The sequence below is a fragment of the Falco peregrinus genome, chromosome 11 (genome assembly GCF_023634155.1).
Source record: "Falco peregrinus isolate bFalPer1 chromosome 11, bFalPer1.pri, whole genome shotgun sequence".
Classification (NCBI taxonomy): domain Eukaryota; kingdom Metazoa; phylum Chordata; class Aves; order Falconiformes; family Falconidae; genus Falco; species Falco peregrinus.
This window is the reverse complement of record NC_073731.1, coordinates 11,929,785-11,954,143: the sequence shown is the minus strand read 5'-3', so window position 1 is coordinate 11,954,143 and position 24,359 is coordinate 11,929,785. Positions and strand designations below refer to the sequence as shown.

Genomic DNA, 24,359 nt, shown 5'->3' with positions numbered 1-24,359 from the left:
ATTCAGATGAAAAATATGGGAGTTTTTTCGTATGACACAAAAACTTTTGGGAACATTTCCGAAGGATACCAGAAAGCTTGTCTAACATACAATGGTTCCTACTCAGCACAGCCCTCCAAACAAAGAGTAACAGATGCACAACTGGTATTAATAACAAAACATCTCCTCCCTCTTAGTCAAAAGAGGACAGCTAAGGACAAATACAGTTTCAGGGTACTTACCTACTCTGAAGTTAGTGGCTGTCAGAGTGTCAGCAGCATGGCCGTTTTCACTGATGAGGGTGGTGGTATTTCCCTTCTCACAGTTGTTCTGACAGTTGCCTTTGGTACAAGTCACTTTACAGATGCTGGGTGTAAAGACCACTTTGATGCGACCAGTGTGATTTCCCACTGTCAGTGGAGGCAAAGAAAAAAAGAAAAATAAACAGATCACTTTGGTATCCATTGATTTCCTTCAAAAAGTTTTGGGAAAAAAAAGGCGGGGTGGGGGGAGAAAAAGGCGACAGGTCTACAGGAGGAGGGCAGTCTGCAGTGCTCTCTCTCATAGATCTCCAGTGGTGTCTCTGAAACAGGAGTAGGAAGCTTAGCAAACAGAACTCCGGGATCCGCTCCAAAACCACATTTAAAGTCAAGTCACTGGAGTAGGATTAGTAATCACAATGCTGCACTTTATTCACAGGCAGACAAAGAGCAATACCAAGGGCATGACAGCTTAAATAGCCAACCCTGACAGGCAGATGTAATGTAAAGAGGCTGGCTGTGCACCTAGGGGTGAATAAACTCTTGTGTCCTCCTGCATACTTTTCCTGTTTCTGCATTTATTAAGTCACTATTTGTAGCTCGACCCCTGGAAATGTTTTAGGCATGCGGCATGTCTGAAAACATCTGTCTCAAATCTCCTGGCACCCCAGCCCAAAGTGGTCAAACCTTGTGACGCAGCTGCCTGGACCCAGTTTTTTCACAGTTTTTTGGCACTATTTTTCCACAAGGATTTACATATTATAGACTGAGCTTTGCTGTCAGTCTTTGTTTAAGCAATAAATAGCTCAGAGAAAAGGGTAAGTATCAATGCTTGAAAGTACTGGTTCTCAGATCAAAGACAGAAAATGGCTAGATTCTCTTTTTCTATATACTTCCTTACAGGCATTTTAAAAAATTTAATGTAATGAACACCGAGCAAACGCTAACTTTGAATTAAGCTAATTAAAAGAACTTCTTGTTACAGAATTTGGTTTAAAAACAGATGTATTTAATCCTATATCTAACAGCTGAAGACAAAAAAAAATATCAAAACTAGTCATTAGGAAAATCAGGGGAAAAGAATAGATTCCATTTGCAATTATTTAAAAAGAAAACAGTTTGTCCTCTACACACTTACTAATAAATCCAACAAGTTCAAGTAAATATATCAAGGCATCTTTGTGGAAACTATTACTAAATACTTTCATATCAAACCTAACAATCCCAAGAAATGATGTACAGAAAGAAGAATCTCCTTCTTCCTCATGTCATAAAATAAAAAAAAGTTGCTGGATAGTTGTTTAACCTAGTTTATGAAATACCCTGTGGACAAACATATTTTTGAAAATCTCAAGAAAATAAAGGAAATCTTCCCACTTCAAAAGAATATAAAGCCGCCTTATTTCTGGCCCTTCATAAACAAATAAAGTAAATGATTGTGCCAACTGTTTTGTCTACAGTAAAGTCATTGCTCTGTTTGAACAGCAGCTGTAGTACAGATGCTCCCACCTTATACTCCCTAAACAATAGTTAGAAAAAGCACAGCACAGACAGACACAGGAATAATTTTTTTCAATTAAAGGCTAGTATTGTGATTTTAGTTGATGCAGAAGACACCCTAGATTCTTGGATGCCAAGCATTTTTTATGAAAATTATTAATACACCTTTCCCAAAGAACAGACATAAGTGGCTTGTGAACTACTGAAGCTAGAACTTCTAAGCTTCCCTTCTATTAGACACGGCTTCCCAAGCAATACTGCCACCTTTGTTATTTTATTTGCATAGTTTTATATACACCTTTTCCTCGAAAAGCCCAATACATTTTATATTTTCAGATGTTTTAGTAACATTTTTCCTTAAGGATGTGATCTAATTAAAAAAACACTGTTAGTTGAGTCACAAAAGTCAGTCTTGCCTACACTGTAAAAACCAGTATTGGGGGACCCACACAAATTTTCCAGCTTAGCTTAAAAAAAAAAAAAAAATTTGGCTTTGCCAGTATACATGGAACTAAACTATGATTTAATTCTCTTTCAGAGTATTCTGTACTGTGTTGTTGAGTGCTGAGGTGTATCAAAATTTAGGCACAATGTTTATAACAAAAACAACAAAAAACCCCCTATTTTTTAAATAGTTTCTATTACATAGTTCAATTTTACCAGAAAAATGGTGTAGCATAATTTTTTTGGTAGAAAAGATGCCTTAGTATGAGACTGAATTAGCATGTAAGTTTGGGAGTAACAAGATAGGAACAGCAGTTGAACAGTACCTTCAAAACCACAGGCCAGCATCTACAGAGGTAAAGAGTATCCACGAAAAAACATTTAAATGAAGCTTTTCAGGGAAGTAAGTAGTCTGAAAAATAACATGATGTATGACATAGCCCCTACAAATATTCAAATCATTATTCAGCAATGCTTTTGCTACAAAACAAACTCCATTCTCACAGATATTCCTGGTTGCAAAGAGCCAGAAATAAGACTGATTCATATTCTTCTGACATGGGAAGATTTTCTCCATCTTTTCCAGGTTTTTATTCTTCTTTTATGTTCTTCTCCTTGCCCAGTAGGCCACACAGCTTTTAACTTTCTCAATTCTTCTGGAGACATTTAGGAAGGATACAAAAATAATGACGGCTTCCAAGCTGAAAATTGACCAGCATATGAGAAGGTGATTCAAGGCAGAGACATTATCTTCATCTTTCTCTGTAGCTGTACTTAAGTAGACAGTACTATCCTCACAATCCTAAGGTTTAAGTGCCTTAACAGCAAGCATAATCCATGCAGAATTAAACTGAAAACAGACCACAAAGGTTTCTCCTGAAAGGAAGCTTTTGGCAGAAACTGCAAGATTAGTGTCTTGGACTTCCTTGAATCCTCTCCCCTACCCCTCTCTATAGTTTGCTGGATTTCAGGGTTGGTTGGTTTTTTTTCCCCTCTTCTCCAAAGAAGGGATGATTTAATTCCAAATCAGAAACTGTATCATTCCGTATCTCTTAGCTGGCTTGGCAGTATTAATGTTAAAAGCCACCATTTCAAGCTAGAAAAAGCCCATTACTACTACAGTCTTGACCTCTTTTGGTTTTGGACTAGTTCATATTAAAAAAAGGACAGTGCGTTTTTAAGGTAGCATACATATTATTTTCCTCTTTAAACTCCAGAAGCTTTACTGATAATGCCACTGTGACATAGACATGACAAGACCTGCAACTTAGATTACCTCAAATTCATTTCCGGAAAAAAAAGATGGTGCTACAGCACTGCAACATATCTGGAATTATTTTTATATAAATATATAGACAGAGAAGTATCATAAACTCTTCAAAACCAATTTTAAACATGTGGAAATGAAACACCTCACTCTGCTCTTAAGTATAGCGCCAGACTGAAGAAATAAGAGTGTGAGACCAGATAAATAAATAAGCCTAATGAAAGACAACAAAACCAGAACATACACACACTAAATAAATAGCTAAGCTACTGAAAAAATGGCAGAACTAGTGATAAGCACAGATTGCTGTATTAATAAAGACAGGACAATCAAGATTACTAATACAGGCTAAAGCTTCATCCTTTAGCTAGGCAGCAAATTCACAATGAGTAGCCTCAGCCAACTATCCTGCCTCATACTCTAGGCTCACTCATACGTAAGAACTCTCAGATGTATTTGTCAAAGGAGATCAGTGGAAGAACATACCCATAATTTTCAAAATCTGTGAAACTCTCGAGTCAAATTTAGAAAAGAAAGATGCCTGGGTAAAGTGATGATTTTTTAGTTGAAAACTGGCACTGTGTGCATGTGATTTTCTTTCCATCTCTGTAAGTCACTATGATATAATATTATGAACACGACAAGCTCCTGCTGTGATAAATTTATGATTTAGCAACAACTGTAGGAGAAATGGAAAATATAAGCAAAAGGATTTCTTCATAGAATCGCTTCTGCCCCTACTGTCCATCATGACAAACTAACACTTTTTTTCTGCATTAGCAGAAAAACTGAATGAGTTAAGACAAAGCAGGGGGTAGGTTTTAGGCCCGGGTGGTCACAACAGCTCATGCAGCAATGCCTGGGCAGAGTCGTATAAGGGGAAGGATTCCTCCTCTGCCTCCTGGGTTCTTTTGTCTGTAATGCTACTCTCAGCCTTCATTTCTTTCTAGAAGAATTTCTATAAACACATTTTTTTCTTGGCTTTATAGCTGCCCTCAGAGCTCCAGCATTCTGCAAAGATTTAACTAGACAGTATTCAATAGCTGTAGCGGATCTCAGAAGATTTGTGGCATGTCCCCGTTTTGCAGGAAGACAATGGACTAGCAAAACTAGTGAAAGCCGAACTGGTATTCGGTTAAAAAGATGACTGCACTGTACTGTCTGATAGGTCAAGTGGGGCAAAGAGAGAAAAATATTTTAACGTGTTGAAAAAAATTATTATGTTATTGTGTGTATGATGTTTTTGTGCTTCACAGTGATGTAGTCAAAAGGATTCACAATAAAAATCACAAGCAGTGGCTTATACTGTGGACTCAGCTGGTACAGCTTACTCATACATCTCATAATCCTTGCACAAAACTTCTTTCTGACTCTACTTTTAGAGAGGTTTGTGTTTTCTATAATACCTTCACTCATGACAAATATCTTGAGGCAAATCTCCTGAAGAAACAGAACTAAGCAAACTGTAGGCTTTCCATTAGTACCCCTAAGAAAGACTACTCTCTTCATTATGCCCTACTTCTGCACTGAATCCAGTATGTTTTCAGATGTGTATGTACACAGTGTCATCAGACCTGAAGATTCTATCTTAAGGTTATATTCCCTTCCCAAAGACAATAGATTATCTCAGACAATTTCTTGTTTTCAAATGATAAACACTATGCACAAGGAGAACTTTGGAATAAAAATCTATCTTCTCAAATTAAAGCCAATAAGCTTTTAAACAGCAGATCCAACATATTAAATTCTCAGATGACCGTCTCCCTTTCTCTTTTCTTAATTAAATGCTGACAGAAAAAAAGGAAAGCAGCAGAAGGAAATTACTTATTTCCTAAACCAGGTGTCTCCCAGTTATTTCACCAGTCCACCTGGTTCAGTCCTTACTACTAAATATGCTTGTTCAGCCAAAAGGAAAGCTGGCATTGTATAAAAATCAACAACGCAAGTAAAATATTTAAGCTTTTAGAACTATTGTTTAATGACCTTTTTACACTTTTGACAATATACGAGGAAGCTCTGTTTTATTACCACTTAGTCATCAATTTAAAACAAATGGGGGGAAAAAAAAAAGCAACCAAAACCCCAGTTCCCAAAGATCAGAACAAGTTGAAACTTGGCTGTCATACATGTTAGGTATATCAGCAACTAGAATATTTACTAATTCTCAGAGCTGATGGGGGGGAGGGGAGAGGAAAAAGCAAAAGAAGATAAAATAAGAAAGAGAGAGAAAGACACACTAGATTCACATACAGACCAGAGGCAGATCTTCCCTAAATTTCAGATTACACATTTTAAGGAATACAATCCTTTTTAGGCATAGAAAGGACTGAAAGAGCGAGAGATCACCTCATCTCCCCTCTTTTCTTTTTCCCAACACAGGATGAAACAGTGTTACACAAAAAGTGTGTCCAGCTTATTCTCAAAACCCTCTATTATGCAGATTCCACAACTTCCCTAAGGAACATATTCCAGTCCTTCAGCCTCTCTTGTTATTAAAGTATTCCTAACGCCTAACCCCATTTCCCCTGTTGCAATTCAAGTGCATTATTGCCCTGCCTTATCTACAGCAAACCGACAAAATCTTATTCCTCTGTGGATCAGTTTCTAACATACCTGAAGACCGCTACCATGAACGTCCCCCCGTCTCGTTTTCTCCAGACCAAAGCCATCTAAACTTTTTCAGCCTAACAGCCTGTATGTTACAGACCATTCTTTCTTGTTTTGTTTTTGACAGCACTCACTTGGTCCTCATCTTTCTTCAAATATGCTGTCCAAAATTACACAATACTACAGCTGAGGTCTGATGAGCGTTGGGGAACACAGAAAACTTACTTAATACAGCTTACCTAAAATGCTTCTGTTGGTGTAACTTATTTGTCTCCCCAACAGTGCACTACTGATATTTTACACTCAAAACCAGTCTGTAGGCTATGCCAAAGGGGCACAGATCTCCCAAATCTCTTTCTGATCTGTTGATATGGATGTCATCCCCATGAAGCAAACGTGGAGCATTTCTTACAAGACCTTAGCAGGACTGAATTCAGCCCTTACTCTGCTCTGAGCACAGGAGTAAAACCTTCTGCATTCAAACCTCACCCATCTGAAAACTAGGCAGAATATGAGCTTATTCTTTCTGTAACAGTCACAAGCACAAACAAGTCTGAAAACAATATGGATTCAAAAAGGCAAGGCACAGCTGCTGGGTAATTACATTTTTGGCTTCGATATACAGCGCCTATCTTCACGTAGGGCAATGCATCTTTGCTTTTTCCAGAAACTTTGTTAGAGTACACTTGCACACCTCACACTCTGTTCTTTTTTCACAAGCTTTGGGAGAAATTAAAACATGGCAATGAAATTAAAAATAAGATGACCCAACTGTATTTAATCTCAGATCCAATGCATTCTCTGATGCTTTAAAGCACTCCCAACAGCTCTGCACGAGGTGAGGTGTGTGTGTACATACCCGCTCAGTCAAACATTTCTGAACAAGGCAGTAGTACATCAAGCTGTATTTTATTTACCATGTCTAGACAGCTATAGCTACACACTGACATGTAATTAAATTCCAACATTCCTTCTACTTTTTTTTTTTTTTATTTCTGTGACTCCTTATTTTGCGGCATTTGTATAATCTTACAGGTATTTCATTAGTTAACACAGCTTAACCTTTGATATTTTGTCAGTTTTCAAGTATTCAGTTCTACTGCCTTTGGGCAAACCAATGGGGCTTCGAAGAGTGAAAGCCAATCTAGCTGCCTATTGCAACAGTAGCTGGTGATCTCCATAGCTTCTTTTTGTTGCCATTCTTATCGTCACCATTATTGCTATAAACATTTCTCTATATACCTATTTCTGATTAGCCTTATCATTGGATCTCCACACCATTTCCTCCTTCTGTCCTGTTTATATGCTCCTACTACAATCTTCTCCCTCCAGTCAGAAATGAGCTCTCAGACTTCTTTCTTCTATTGCGCTCTTGTTTCTTTACCCTCTTTTTAAGCCTTGCTTGCTTCTTCAGCACCTTTGACAAGCAGAGAAATCATTCAGAAGACTTAATGCTTCCAAGCTAAGAAAGAAGATAACTGAAAAGAAGTTATCTGGAAGAGCCTTTTTCCTTCCTGATCAGAGGGATACAATTTCTTTCTTGCTCCCTGTCACTGCAGAGAGAAAAGGGAGTTCTGCTGTTTTCCTCATCACCACCCTGCCAAAGAAACATAAAACTGAGCAAAATTTTTTGTCTATTCTGGGAAGGCCAAGTAACCCGTTCTTCAGTTCTCTTAATCTCAGTTTAAGACAGAGATTAAGGTAAACAGTGTATTGTTTGAAGTAATTTATTACAGCAAAACTTGCTCTAGTCAAGTCGGTTTTCTTCATTAATTTTTGGCAGATTCTGACAAACACTCTGCTGTCTACAACACAGACTTGTGTTTTCTTTTATCTGTATGGCTGTCACTTAAAGTATTGAAGGAGCACATACAGGCACAAGTACTGAGATCATTTTGAAAGACATTCATAATTGTATTAACAGGCCCCCCAGGAGCTCTTTGCTGATAAATTCTCTTACTGACACAGCCTCTTCAGATCAAGTCAGAGGAATTCACAGTAATTCCAATAATTTCTGTCCTATGTAAGTGTGTAACATAAAAATCACACGTACGTTTGAAACCTGGGATCTCTGTCAGCAGGTTTTATGAATCGCTTTTGTCTTCCTTGTCTTTTTTACCACTACAAAGATTCTCTATGTGCAATCCTCAGGCAACAAACATCCTATCTTGAGCTACAGCCATTTACCATGTTTAAAGCAATTTTAAAAACTCTGATCAACAGTTGGTAATGAGAAATATGCATCATTCCCCTTACACAGTTCAGGATGTTCCAGAAAAAGGTACCAACCCAACTAAATTGAGACTGCAACGTGGTTTGAGATGTCTGACAGAACAGCTCAGAACCAATTCTATTCAATTAAGTTTATTAGTGGATAATTCTTTTAATCTTTTTTTGGTTTTGTTTATTTGTTTTAAAGGTATTACCGGTAGATCAGAACCACAAATAGATATGATGCTAAAAAGCTTAAATTTTATCCTTGAGTTATACCACTAATCAGTCCTAGGTCTCTTGTATAAGGGATGAGAGAAGTTAATTGCATGGAGGAAGCAGCCTAACTAGCACACTGAACAGGAATGTGCCCAACCCATTACGCAGAAAACACTAAGGACTTAAGACAATTTAGTTCAAACACTTTTAGGACTCAGACACATTTCTTTGAGGACTGACTCTTCACTACAGCTGGGTTCCAAACCTCACCATGACTACACTAGTGTGCTCCTTAGGGAGCTAAATCCTGCAGGAGACTTGTTAACAAGGCTTAGTTGACTGCACTTCTGATAGGTAGGGAGACAAGTGCTTCAGCTGCAAGTCTGGGTGGGAAATAAGCAAAATATTAGCATTCAGGTGGCCTGGCATCTTCAGAGTGAAGCACTTCCGAAACAGAACTTCAAGCTCTTCAAGAATCTCATGCTTGAAATTTCACACCCATGCTTCAGGTTTCGGGCGAGACAACTCCAACCCCAAGAAACCCAGCACAGGATTTAGGACCACAAGCCTTTTTTAACTCCCACTTAACTTACTCAGATTCTTCAGTACCTAAAAGTGCATCTGGACTCTAAAGGCTTTCACTTGAGGGATAAGGGAACAAAAGCCAAAAAGCCTTATTGAGACAGAGACGTACATCTAGGACAGAAAGCCGTTCTACACAATGCTCATCTCAGCTGTAATGAAGCAGTAATGACTTCACAGCCCACCACAAGCAATTTTCCACTGAAGGAAGCTGCTGCATGCACTACTGCAGGAACTGCATGCTCTGATAATGAAGCCAGCATATTTGCACACAGACTTACAGCCATACAGGAGTTCAGGTGGGCACAGATGGACACACAGTATTAGCGCCATTGATGCTTAATTATTACCAGCTAAATACAACAGCTATTGTCCACGTTAGACTTTCAAGGAGATCTAAATTAGGCCTTTATACACTGGAAATGAGACTCAATCCCACCTGATCTCACTCACCTGAAACTAAGCATTTTGCCCAAGGTAACTATCTAGGCTCCTTTCATAATCAAGACGACAAACTTTACCCTGCCCTAAGGTAGTATCACAAGTCTTAAGTTGGAAGAGCGTTACTTCTTCAGAAAATAAATTGAGATAGACACCATTTCCCCCTCCCAGCATACATGACTCCCTTAAATGAGAAACCAAGTCTAAGATGTAACACTCAAAGTGTTTACCATTTCCAAGAAGAACAGGGAATAAAAATTAATTTAATATTACCTTACTAAGTGTATTCACTTAACACTCCGTTTCCCGAAAGGAAGCAACTGAAAAGCACTAAGGAAGTCAAACAAACTGTAAACAGTGACAAAAGACAGAACATCATGGAATTAAGTTATAAATAAACATTGCCCTCTCTGCATGCTGAATCACCATTAAAAATCTCTCTCAGCACTGCATAAATCCAGGATCTTTTTTTCCTTTATTTTTCTGAAGAAAGGAAAAATGACGATAGAAATAAGGATGTCACTGATTCTGAATCTCAGTTTCACTGGCAATGAAAGGAACAACTTCTTGCAGTGGTTTTTTTTTTTTTTTTTGTCAGCATTTGTTTATTCCTACTGGCATGGGTAATGGCACTGACAGAGAAGAGTACTTTCACATCTGCTGTGAGTAAAACCAGACTTAACTACTTGCAACAGTCAGAACCAATTCTTGGTATCCAAGACCTGTAGCACAGCAATTCTGGAGTTAGCTTGGCTAAGGAACTTTTAATGTTTAATTGCATGAGTTCAATTGGTTTCTATATCCAAATAAATTACCATTTTTCAAACATGTCATAGAGGTTTTCCCCTACAGAATTTTCTGGAAAGCCTCTTCTCTTTTTCTTCTTAAGAAATCTTTGGTTTTGGAGCCAATTCTCTTTCATCACAGCAGTTGAGATGCATTTGTCTCAGTCTGTGTTTTCCCCTAGCTATAACACGTTTTGAACTCATTTTAATTTGCTTTGCCAGATCACCAGTCCGTTTTTCCAACATTTTTCCCCACACTGCTGTTTATCAGTCTTGGCCTCCATACTTTAATGCGTAGAGAGATGATCATTCATTTTTGGGTGAACATAACATTTAAATTAGTTCCTATAAAAGCATAGTCAGCCTTTGTCACAGTCAAGCAGACATTCAATTATTGGTGATCTCAGGGCCATAAAATCTTTTCAGAGTCCAAAGAGAAAAACACGGTACTTTTTTGGGGGTGCTGATTTACTGGCCTCCTCCGCTGTGAGCCCTTTATGGATACACAAACAAACTCAAAGACAGCTTAAAAAGGGTATTGTTAAAATGCCTGCAGCATTATTAGTATATTGAGAGAAGTAGTTTGTGTTTAATATGGAGTTGTTCTGTCTCCCAAGGATTTCAAACACCATAGACTTTCATAATTGCTAAATAAACTGTGTTCATTTGTTAAAGTCATTTTTGTTCAGAATTTGTCACTACTACTTTTTTTAAAGCAAAGTGAATGGGCTGCTTGATTTGATAGAGTTAACTAGATTAACACTAATGCAGTTAGGTCAATTTATATTTGGAATTTAGCCTCATTTCCATGTCCCACTGGAATCAAATGCTAACTTTAAACAGCTCTTATGAATTGTCATGCCTTTCAAATAGCAGTACGGGTAATGCTCTTAAATGAGAAAGGAAAAGGATGCTTTACTAAAATTGTTTGGGTTTTGTTGTCAAAAAAGCCACGGTGTTGTCTGACCTTGATGCTGACTGCACAGAAGTTTTTTTTAAAATGTTTTAGAATGTCCCTGAAAAATCTCCCCTGCTTCTTGAGGGGGAGCAAAGGCTCTGGACACACATGCAAATATCTTGCATTTGAGAAAACAAGTCCCTGACATTTATACACTACCCCATTGCCTTATTTGTGTTTCATTATGTACAACCTCAGGAGCAAGACATCAGTGTCAGTGTCCATGAGTGACTGAAGTGAGTTTGATTCCACGTTCCCTCCTAATAGACTGTGTTGTGATTTTTCAGTTATTTCTGCTTGTTAGCCTTCTAACTGTTCATTCTCTTTTTACCCAACTTATTCTGCTGGCTATACCCTGTGTAGTCAAGAGTACAGCCTTAACATCTCTCCCTTACCTCCAAATTTCCCAAACTTTCTATTTATAAAAGTTACCACTGTTCAGCTTTAATATCCATCCATCCATATGTAGGCAGAACTTACAAGGAACACAATGCATCAGTTAAGGACAAGCCAGTGAGAGTACTATTTTGCTGTTTATGCAGAGCGGTTCCACAAATACCAAGAAGGGTGGAGAGAATATCTAACCTACTGAAGACCTGAGGGAGGTTTTCCCTTAAAGACACTGAATTGTGGTAGAATGTTGAATCATACAGATGCATTTACATGGAACACGTGTTGTATCTCTGTATGCATTTTTTTAAAACAGTAAAACATTTATGTATTTCACAGCTGTTTACCCATACTTACTGATGAGGAAATACTATTATTATGATGTAAGTGTCACATAGTGAAGTCAGAATGGTGCAATTTCACAAAAATAGTTTAAATTGCAATTTTGAAGCGACACCTGGTTTTGCTTAAATTAACCTATGAAGTCATCAGTGAAACCAGAATGTGTAAATTATGTATGAGCTTAAAGAGCTTCTCTAACTTATCAGTGTATCATGCTTCCAATAGTAGGAAAGCTATTGTTATGCCAAAATCTTAGCAGAGTATTCTGCACATCACAGTTCTCAGGGGTGGGACATTTTCTTCCACATTGATCTTATTTCATGTATATAAACATATGTAAAGTTGTGTTGTAAAATGAGGCAATATATCAATAGTTAGAACAGTTACACAACTTTCATAAGATTATTTCATCTTTACAGAAGGATTTAAGTGCTGCCCATGGAACCATGTGCAGATTCTAGAAGTCTAATACTCATACACACATACTTGTCCAACATCAAGCCACAACACACACAAGTAAGTCATAGTAGGGTGCTGCAAGCCTGTATTCACCAACCATCGTGTAACCTGTACTACTTAAAATTTGAGACATGTTTTTATTTTTCTACCTAAAATAAAGAGACAAGTCTCCTTAATCCATTTTATAAGGCATTTTGGTGAAAACCAGAAAAAAACATCTACTTAAAAGAAAGGAAAAAAGTCATCCATACTATTTAATTCTATAAACTTAACATGCAACTTCAATTGCAAATTTCACATACATGTGGTATTGCCTTCCTGATTTAAGACTGAAAATGAGCCCAATCTCTTTAACATTTATTTATCCATGGGATTACTTTATTATATAAACATATGCTTTATTCACTGCATACAATGCCATTGAAGCTGAGAGTAAGGTTCTCTATACCTCCTTTTCAGTTTTCCTTTTAGCGCAATTTCTGGTTGCCTCAGGTGCCAACTAATATATGTTCACTACATGCCTCTAAGACAGGGAAGTGGTGGCATCATCATTGTACACATGGAGATGTGTGGCCTGGTGAGGGATGTGTAAAAGTGTCCTACAAATACAGGCAACACCAGACAACTGATTTCAGAACCGAAATTTCACTTTTTTCAGCTTGAATGCCACTAAAAATCTAGCCCTCAAAGATCTCAGGCTGGAAAACAAGACGTATATTTAAATAACTCTTCAGAAAATGCATTTAATAGCAAAAGGAGACAGAGTGAAAGTGAGAACTTCCTAGCCTCTTACTGCTGTAATAAGTAGTTCTTACAATAACTGTGTTGAAAGGAATTTCAGAAAGCACGCATTCTGTTTATAATTTGCTTATTATCACATACTTATATATTTTATATATATAAACATATACATTTTAGACCAATAGAAACAGCACAGAATTGCATTAATTTTCTTCAGCATTATATTTATAAAGTCAGGGAGATCAGCGCTGATATTTAGAGATCCATGCTCAGCTTGCACTGACTAGTGGTTACTGTTTAACAGTTAAAGGAGTAGTGAAAAATGTATGAGGCTGATAGACCCAAATTATGGAAAGTATCATCTTATAGACTACTAGGTTGCAAATAGAATTTTACAGTTGAAATTTCTGTGCTGATGAAATTGCTACTGTTAGACTCTTAGGGAATTTTTAACCCTGAGGTTTCAAATATTCAGGCAGATTGTAGGTCAAGTGTGCTGGTATGTACTTAGAAGAAAGAAATGCATCCTTTGAGAATTACTCATAGCTCATGGTGGGCTTACATAAGACAGGCTATTTGGCCAGCCTCACCTACATGTTAAAAGTATTCTTAATGTTTACATTACAAATGTTCAGATCCACATGATCTTATCCTTTTCAGTTTTTCTTTGCTGATAATATCAATTCCACTGCAAGTTTATTTTCATCACTATATATTCAGTCTTCCTACTGGTACTAAACCATATTTATACTTTCTCTGCAGCTGTCAGCCTAACCAACATGAGCTATTTTCATTTGCTTGAGAAGGCTCTGAATTTCCAAAGCCTTATCCTTAAGAATTTGCCAATTCTGTACAAAGACATCTGAAGATTAATTTGCAGTAGTAAATATATCAGTGTACTGATTAAATAGCATCAGATAGATGCTTTATGGTACAACAGACAATTTCAAAGCTTGAGAACAGAACAGCATTTCACCTCTAAAGACAAGCACTTGAAAATTATACAACACTATATTTATGAGTCCTGACTTTTCTCTCTCTTTCCATACTGAATGTGGTATGAGCCCTTTGAAAAAAAGCAATAAACGGCCACAGAAAGAAAACAGCAATTACAATATGAGGCATAAGGAGACATAATTAATTATGGAGTGAAATTGTGACCATTCTGAAAATTTGCATGAGTTAATGAACTCAAAAAATGTTTTATTCAGGTTCTTTAACATTATTTCCAGGGTGGATTTATGGTTAATTTGTTGGTTTGTTGTTGTTGTTTTTTAAACAACAACAAAAAAACCCACAAAAAAACCCCAAAACAAAAACAAACCCAAAGCTTTTTAAAAATCACTATGAACAACTGCAGCAGCCTCACCAATTAGGCACAATGAATGAGAATTACAAATTTAGCACTAAAGAACTTAAAATTTTTATATGCAAACTTTATGACTAATTACACTAGCTAGTCTTCAGAGAAAGCTTTATAACCCACAGCACAGAAGATCAAAATGCTTGATAGTAGGAATGGCTGCTGGCAGGTAACTCACATCCCCGGATGACTTTAAACGCTATTATTTTAACCCCAATGGCTTCCTGAATTTTCAGGCTCTGTTGATGTGATATATAACTTTACAGTAAAATTCAGCTTAAAAGGCAAAAAAGAATAGACTATTTTGTTGTTTTTAGTAAGACTACTATACTGAAATATGTTCTGAAAGCTATCATAGAAGTGAAACTGCTCATAGATACACCAGAGTAAATGTTCCAGGAGAAACTTTAAATGAATTTTTAATTGAAAAAAGTTTAATGTGACTATTTAACTTCTTCCTAGTCATGTCCCTCAGAGTACTGTATATAACAGAAGAGTTCCAATAAGCTAGGAAGAGCTAGAAGCACTGGCTCCTTTGTCTTTGAGCTGCATAGAGTTGTCTCCTATACAACCTAGGATTTTTATACTCCTTGGCTAGCAAGGGTCAGAAAAGATGGACACAATCCAGTCCTGGTGGCCACTAATATCTTTATTTGGAGGAAAATTACAGCTGACTGGAAGAAAAGCAATGGTATCTTATTTGAAAAAGGGACAATTGTTTGATGTTTACAATGTGATTAAGTATCTTTTTGAATCTTCTAAGAAAGGGGTGTAGTGCTTTGCACTTGATCTTAAAGGCCTTTTGCAGCCTAAATGATTCTATGGTTCTGTACTTCACCACACTTAATGGTAATCAAAAGACCTCCAGCTGCCCACTGTTCTTCTCATTAGAGGCAAGATTCTAATTAACAATTGATGAACTTACACTTGAGGAAAAAATGAAGCAGGAGGTTGCATTTAAGTATAAAAGGACAGACCATAAAGATGTGCAACGCAGAAATGCAAAGATACATAAAGAAACCGTATTTACGGATTTAGAAGGAAAGGCTCTTCCCTAAATCCTCAGCAAAACACATTTCTCTCTGCTACAGCAGAGGAATTCTCTCAGCAGACTGCAAGTACCTTAGGTCTCCACGTTAATCAGTCCATTATTTAACTGCATGAACTTTTCTCCAAATCAAGCCAGCAGACGCTCTGTAATACCTAACCCATAATTCTTCAAGCTCTTCATCTTTAAGCCAAAACTTGTCCTCAAGCTCCCCACACAATGGGGCATGAGCCAAGGCCACAAGCTGGGCACCTACGTAACCCCTTTTTTATAAATATGAAGCAGAAACTCTCATGCAGCCTCCATACTGTGCAGAAGTTCATAAACACATAATAAATTAAATATAGAGAAAAACAGTCACCAAAGAGTCCACAGTCCTGGACTCCAGCTTTCCAAGAAGGGTATCCATCATACTGAAGCAAAGAGAACTGTCATCTTACACTAACTACACTCATGGTTATGCCTACCCTACAAGTGTTCCTTCCTTATCTGAAGGAAACCTTCCTACAAAGGATTTCCTTATTTGAAGGAAAAAAATCTGAAGGAAGAACTATCATCTAAGAAATAGCATTATGAGATTCCAGCAGTGAATCAGGTTCAATTCTTCTCTTCATCCAGGAAATCTGTTTTGCCTCTCAAGAGGATGCAGAATACTGGAGCATTTACTAATCTAAGAATTATCTTATGTTTAATTATTTTAACAGTTTTCTGTCTTGTAGTGTTACTGCAATTCGGGTGAACAAAAAAAAATCTCAAGATCTTAAAAAAAGAGGGGGGAGGGGCATGCTTTTGGTGGAGGAAAGAAGGGAGTATGCTCTTGGTGGTTGTACTCACATTGGAAAGGTGATGCAAGTTGATCCTGGCCCAGTCTCAGTGGTAATGAGCCCTCAGTGGACTGTTCTCCTGAAATCACTTTTTTTACTGGATAATATTTGGGTTTGATCACATATTCCTGTGTTTGGCCATGATGAAGATTCATCATCAGTGTCTGAGATGACAGGGGTATCATCCTGTTTTGGAAAAGAAAAAACAACAAAAACAACAAAAAAAACAGACAGAATGATCTAAGAATTAATAAATTAAACTTTAAAACTACTGGTAAACAATTAAAGACAATAAACTGTACTCAAAATTCCCAAAATATTTTGGGAAACTTACTAGCTTTCAGTTAAGCACCTGATTTTCTGTGCATTTAGCATTCTCATTGTCTTGTCAGCTCAACAGCTAACAAATAAAGACTACGGGGATTATATCACTTCCTTTTCAACACAGCAAGAGAAATCTCATGGATACCTCAGAAAACGGAGGAATAGGAAAAAGCTCTCCTCAAAATCACGAGTTGGAACTCAACTCTGTTAGCACACATAGCTTTCCAGACTGGTCAGAGCAGCAGCACTGCATTCAAACCTCTCTCCATTTCTTACAACCACCATTTCACACCAGGTATCTTAAGTAGAACCTAAGCCCAGCTGACTTTCCCCTTCTCTTCCCTGAAATCCTGTTCCCTTCTCTGCCATATTCCTCCACTCCCACATAGCTCCTCTTCCCCTTTTTCAGCCTGTCTCCCATCTCACAGAATCATTTAGGTTGGAAAAGACCCTTCAGATAGAGTTCAATTGTAAAATTAATGCTGCCGAGTCCACCACTAAACCACGTCCCTGAACACCATGCCTACATGTCTGATGCTGAGCAAATGCCCCAGCTGCAGTTTTTTCTAAGGTGTCCTCCTGTTTCTGCAGCACTTACGTCTGCTGGCATTTGCAAGGTGCCTGCCAAGACAATACTACATGTAAACATTCAGCCTCCAGCTGGTACATCTTTGACCTGAATTTGTAAGAGTGACCACAATGTGAAACTCAATGTACATAAAATCAAAGACATTTACATTTCAGATGTGTTTCTGTTTCCCAGCATCACATTACTTTCCCCATCCACTTACTCTTTGCCTGCACTATTGAACATCTGACAAATGTCCCATAACCACATGGCTTCCTTTAACAGCAAAACTATTTCCCTTTTCGTGTTAAACAAGATGATTCCTTCGAGCTCACTGATTCTCTCACTGCCAATCCCAGTTCCTTACTTGTATTATTAAATTCTTCCCTAAGACCTCAGCTTCTCACTGCACAAGATCTTAGCAACTTTCATAGAAAATCCCTTCTGCCCTGCTCAAGAAACATGGTTATTTAGTCACCAGCAGCAGTATGAATCATTTCTTTACTAGCAAACTGGCCTTCACTCTTCCAAGTGCTACCCAGCAATAAACAAGCAAGGGAGCAAATTGTGCAGCTCTTCGCTACAAAAAATGAAACTGCAAGCTGCTTTGGAGCCCTGGGTGGCAGAGTTCCACTGCCTAGCAAGTACTAGCACACCCTCAAGTAACAAACCTACTAACAGCAAGTCTTCAAGAACTTGTAGCTAGTGTCAATCACACTGTAGAGATATGTGTTCCTCAGAGAGTAGTATCAATTACTAACCCAACAACAGTGGCTACCAGGACTACATTTTCCTTTGTTCAAATGAAAGCAGAGCGAGATGCTGTACGACACCCTCACTTTCTTCTCAACTAAGGGTCTGTAATAAGTTCAGTCTGCAAAAGTGGAAAACCAGGAAAGTTACGGGATTTGTAACAACCATCCCTCAAAGAGGCACAGTTCTGCAGGGTAAGTAACTGTCCTCTGAAAATAATGCATGGGCCCTGTATCACAGAGGACAGCTGAGCAGCACTTCCCCACAGTGGTGAGACTGAAAAGTTTCAGCTGAATGAGAAGTTGGATGATAACTGTATTGTTTTCTGGCATGTGGAGCCTGAGACATCCCCATCTCCAAAGCAATGCCTGATTCCTTAGCCATGTTATTCAAGGATGCTTAGTAACTGCTGTAGCCAATGGATTTGTGGTTAGGACAGACAATGGGGTTTTGTCCTACACAGATGCTCTTGTTAACTTGGATCAGTTTGAGAAAAAGTGCATTCATTAATAGAGACATTCTGTGACTCTTACATACAACGGAAACATAACTCCTCAGATTATCTCCAAGTCAAATTTTTCTAATAGTGCTTACACAGTCTCATTACATTCAGTAAAAGTACTCTCTTCAGCTTCAGAGAAGATACTGTACTTTCTGCGTTGTCTTTAGGTATCCTACCAGCAGATCAAAGAGAGGCTTCAGGGACATTGGAGATCAGGTTCAAAATTCTACAGTCTAATAAGAAATATCACCAAGACGACATCAGCCTGTGATAAAGCTGAAGTCACTGCTTTCAGTACTGCTTACATATAAACTTCATTTCTTTGAAGAGTCACTGCAATCCTTCGGGCACAAACCTTTTTTTTTCCCCCTACAGGTCTCACTTGACCCCTAGATATAAGGACACCCACTTCTGTACCTGGACATAGGAGGGTCTATACTGAATTCTTCCCATGTGACATATAAGCAGGCCACAACAACAAAGGTCAAAATACTACAGAAGCTGACACTACAGCAACCTATTAGAAGTTAAAATATATTTAAGTTTAATGGTGGTGTGGTATTTGCCTGGACACAGATGTTGCCATTTCAGTGCCTGAGGGTTTTCTGTTAAGATTGTAATATGTTTTAAAATGTTACCTTTTATATTGCCACATACCCAGTCACACTATAGTCCAGTGCCATCAACCTACATTAGAGTCCCATCATAACACTTGAAATGAAAATGATTTTTTTAAAAAAAATCATTAAATAACCCAACAACACACCACACCAAAGACAGGAAAGCCATACACTGGAGGTTGAAAGTTTTACCACAAGAATTTATAAAAAGTTGCCTCTTCCTTCCTTCTTAGGCATTGTAATTTTCTTCCTTAATTTAGCTTGCATTAAGTATTAATATTATTAAGGCAGTATAAAAATAAGGTTTTTTTTGAGAGTATTTTACTTAGCAGTACACAGAAAAGCTGTAATCTTTACTCTAGAAGCTCCAGTGCTTTAAGAGGAAACATCTTCACCTCACGTTCAGGTTGTTAATCTTGAAAATCACCTAGTCTTGCATCAAAGTGTGAGCCTACAATAGTTGCATGAAACCAAAAATACCCATCTAGATCCTTTTTCATGCACATTTGTGTTCATTTTTGATGATCTTGATGTATAGCTACCAAAGATCTTGAGTATAGATACACACAAAAGTACTCCGAATGTTTAAAAGTTGCCCAGTATTGGACATCTGCTGCTAGTATGGACACAAGCTAACTAGCAGCAGGTTTTTGCCAGCCACCCGACCAGCTTGACTGGTCTTGCTCACCAGAAGTGCAGTTCCAGTAGGAGCTGATATGGTCAAAAATCAACCCATTTATGAGATCCTTCTGTTCAGACTGTTCCTTTGATATTCAAATTCTTCTCAACATGCCCTAGTTCTTAAAGATGTTAGTTCATAATCAAAAGGATATTGCATAGCTAACGGAGACACTGCATCTTCCACTAGAACCAAGGACACTCCTCTATATCATCGGAGCTATATGAGACCAGTGACATAGCTCTATCAATAGCTTGGGCATCGGCACTAGTGAAGGACCCAGGTTTTTTTCTTCCTAGACCAGCACATAGGGGTCCTTCAGTGCTGCAGGTCTTTTAAGTAAGAAGGTAGGATTTCTAGTGAGCTCAGCAACACAGTGAGGGGTTGGGGTTTGGGGGTGTGTGTGTGTTCCTTGTATTGATCCCTGTGAAAGAAACCTTCAGGACTATACCTTCTAATTGACCTCAGAAGACAGAGGAGAGCCTGAGCCTCAGAAAGGCAGCAAGTCATACATCAGCACTGGAAACAATTGATACAAATGTAAGATGTCACAAGGAAACTGCTTTATCACTGTTCAGAGTACACTAGGGTAGCAATACTAGGCACCAAATGGAGCGTTTTCATCTATTCCCAGTGTTGGATTATTCAAATTAATAAAAAAAGTAGCAGGCTAGACTGATTTCTTCACAACACTACTCAGTGTTCAAGGCCAGTAGGAATAGCTGGTGCTATCTTCCTACCACAAGAGGATACTCAAAGTAGGTCACAGACACCCTAAACTGGGTCTTTATAATTTAAAACAAAGAAGTGAAAGGCACACTCATCAACTCATGGCCACTATACCTAACAGTGAGAGATAAATAGCTGTTATCTATTAGTATCACCATAACTGAAGGTATTTCATTGCTTTCCAGCTTCAGCATGTTGCTTATTGCATGTCTGAACACCACACAGCTCAGTGCAACCTCTGGACATTGTTGCAATACAAAATATTAAAGCACTAAAGCTCTCTAACACTAGTTAAAAAGACGCAATTGTTAGTTCAGGTATTCAAATTTTGCATGAAACAGCTTAGACTACACATTACACAGGCTTATGTCACTAATTCATCCAGTAGTTTGTAAATAGATGGTCAAAACTGACATTAATAAACTTGACAAAATTTCCATTGCTGAAGCACACACTAGACAAACAGCTAATTGCATTTTCAACTAACAAACATAATGATAAATACTAATAGGGTTACAACAGCACTACAGAGGGAGAACAAACATTTGCAGCTAACTATCATACAAAAGAAAGCTTTCTTGCTTGATAAAAGCAAACCAGGAATGCAATGTATCAGAGTAACCCTGGCAAGCAGAAGTGAGACAAGCAATGTTTGGCATGAAAAGTACTGTCTAGACTAAATAAGACAAGCCTGACTCAAGCTGCTTTCTTAACTTTCTTTACTGTAAGTCTGATGCTCCCATGCTTGGCTCCTAGCTAGCAATACCTAAAAAATAATAATAATAAAAAAAAAAATCTAAATTGCTAACACAATTGTTTTACACAAACCTACAAATTAATTCCTTCTTCACTACCTCCTCTCAAACTCACAATGAACAGTCAAAAGGAAAAGAAACCCCATTTTCTAAAACTATGAGATAGTAAAGAAAATATGCAGGACAGTTCAAAAGGCATGAAAATAGAACTAAATCCCCCCACCCTGTCAATTATTAAAATTCAGTTGCTAGTTCAGCCTGACCTTTGTCAGCTGTTTCTTCCTTACATTGCTTCTCTGTTGTTGTTGTTTTAAGATACATGAAAAAGTTTAACTTCCCAGCTGATGATGAACAGATGGGATTTCTTCAAAGCCCTTTACATTATCATATCTAACATTAATCAAGCATGGCCTATTTCACAATATTCTACCAGTCACAAAAGATGAAAAGCAAAAGTGTTCAAGCTTTTCTTTCTTTTCATCATTGCAAAAATCCTGCAGAAAATTGATTTTATGTACAGAAATGTATTTTAACACATAATTAAAAACCCTGTCCCTGAAATATATATTGCTCATTGGTCAGAATCCTTTTGTCAGCATAAGATGGTATAACAGCAGAACTAAAGCTCTGTGAAAGAACAGTTTTCAAACTAAGGGCAACTATGACTCCATTGATTCATTCCATCTTCCACATACAACACAATAATGTATAGATTATGAACATTCTTCCAGGCTTCTAAAGAGAAGAGGTACACTGAGTTCTCCAGAATGACAAGCAATGATTCATTTCCTAGATGTCAAAAAAGCAGAAAAACATCTTAAGGCAAAAGAAATATATCTGTTGGTGAAATATTCAGATACAGAGCAAAAATATAAATGCTCAGTCACACAACCTGATAGAAACTACAGTTCCTGTAAGTTATGCAACAGCAGACAAGCATTTCTCATATAATCAAGCATTTAAAGATTACATTTGAGTACTACTCCTTCTGAACTGGAATTAAATTATCTAAATGCTAACTCTATCAGTGGGAAAAAGGAGAGCTTGCCTAATAGAACTTTTCATTAGAATGAGCACAGGAAGTTTGTTCCACCCCACTTCCAAAGTGCCATCAAGATACACTGATGCACATGTAAAAACAAACATCTTCTTAAGACATAACTATCCTCAAAGTAAACTAGCACTTAAGGAAACAATATGTATGAAGGCTAGGAAAATCAAATATAAGACAACAATGAACAAGAATGACATAAGTCTGTAGTCTTACAGTAACAGCAACTTTCAAACTTCCCTTTTCACCACGCACCAAATGAACAGCTAGACACTACAAATTACTGATTATCCAACACTTAACCAGTGAAAGCTCTTCATGAATCCAGATGAATTAATTTGATGTCCAGATTATTTCATACAGGTTCTCAGCCATACATACACCTTCAACTTGTCAGGCACCTCTTACCAACAAAGTTCAAGGAGGAAAAACAAAGAAAAAAAACCCAAACCTAACCAAAAAACCCTAGGTGTGTCGATGACTTGTTCTTATCGATTTGCTGTTGTTGATTTTGGTTTTCTTTTTTCCAGGACACTACATTTGATAATACTACATTCATGTCAGCATCTTTTGGAAACCAGGAAGGGTATCAAACTCATTAATAATTCAGCTTTTAAAAGAGTGTCTACCAATGTCACAAATATTTGCATTTAAAATTTGACCTGCAGGCACTCACTATGTTGCAACAATGAGTCAAGATGAAATTCACAAGTTAATGGCAAACTTACTTAAGGAGAGCACTGAGCAACTTCAATACCTAATCTTTAGTAAATTAACATATGATATCCCTTCCCTGTATTACATTACACTTTCTACAGAAAAATTGCTTTTGTTTTCATAGGACTAATGGCATGTTACTGAATATCACACTGACACTGCAATAAAAATATTACTCTGATAAAGATGTATTAACTAGTGATAATTTCTAATCTGTCCACCCATGAGACAGACTTTGGTATTAGAAAAGTATGCTGAAATGGCAATTAAAAATAGAAACACAAACTCCCACAATGGATGTGATAGGATAAAGGCAAATAAGCACAGCTGCTGCAAAGCAAAACCATGCATCACTAATCTACTCAAATTCTTGAGCATGTTAAACAAAACAGCAAAAAGCCCAGTTGGTTGATATAATTCATTTGAAATTTGAAAAAGACTTTGAAGAGTTATCTTACAAGAGGCTACTAAGAAACTCTAAATTATAAAACAATGTTGCAAGCTTAAAAGGGGCAAAGATACCGAACAGATATACTTTTTTTTTCTTGGTCATATATTAATTATAGTAGGTCCTTTTGAAGTCTACTAACACATTAATACCTCACTTCAGTTACTTATTTAACTTAGAAGTATAAGAAATTTTGCAAACCCTCAAATATAATTTGGTCTTGGAGACTAGTAAGCATATATTTACACAAGATTAGTATATTCTCAGAATGAATTTAACAGCCTTGTCTGAATTAAGCAGAAATCTGTCATTTAGGTCTCTAATAACAAAAAAGTAAATATGCCAGTAAAGAATGTAAAACCTTGGTCTACTCTTGAAATTCTGACAGGTTAAGTCACAATTATGAAAAAAAAAACCCAACCAAAACACAAACAACACACACAACAAAACGAACCAAACAACAAAAACAAACAAAAAAAAGCGCCAAAAAACCAATAAGTAACTACACCAAGTTTTTGTGTAGATGCAGATGGATTAGCAAAAACATTTTGTCACTACAGCTTGTTATATCTAGAAAATGTTTTAAAAGTATGACCTTGCTGATATAAGCAGAGGTTCTCAGAAGGGGTCAGAAATAAGGAACACATCATAGGTTTATAAATTAGACTTCTCTCCAAGTAGGAAAAGGCATAAAACCCCCAAGGCAATTAATAGTTGTTAGAGAGGAAGAGAGAAAAGACTCAGAGTACCTGCACTGTAGATTAAATCAAGCATTGATGAACCTGACAATGTG

The 24,359-nt window shown here is 37.4% G+C and overlaps 1 protein-coding gene across 13 annotated transcripts in view; it reads right to left on the bottom strand.

Annotated features, from left to right (window-relative positions):
• LTBP1 (latent transforming growth factor beta binding protein 1) overlaps positions 1 to 24,359 on the bottom strand; it is a 216,663-nt gene that overhangs the window by 131,222 nt on the left and 61,082 nt on the right. For 8 of the 13 annotated variants that reach the window (XM_013300211.3, XM_055816603.1, XM_055816605.1 and 5 more), the window contains 2 exons: positions 16,431 to 16,606; positions 222 to 389 (listed from right to left, as the gene is read on the bottom strand). In XM_013300211.3, coding sequence (XP_013155665.1) covers positions 222 to 389; positions 16,431 to 16,606 — 344 coding nt within the window. Of the gene's footprint in view, positions 1 to 221; positions 788 to 16,430; positions 16,607 to 24,359 lie in introns of those variants that run through there. The other 5 variants (XM_027788565.2, XM_055816611.1, XM_055816612.1 and 2 more) reach the window with 3 other exon arrangements.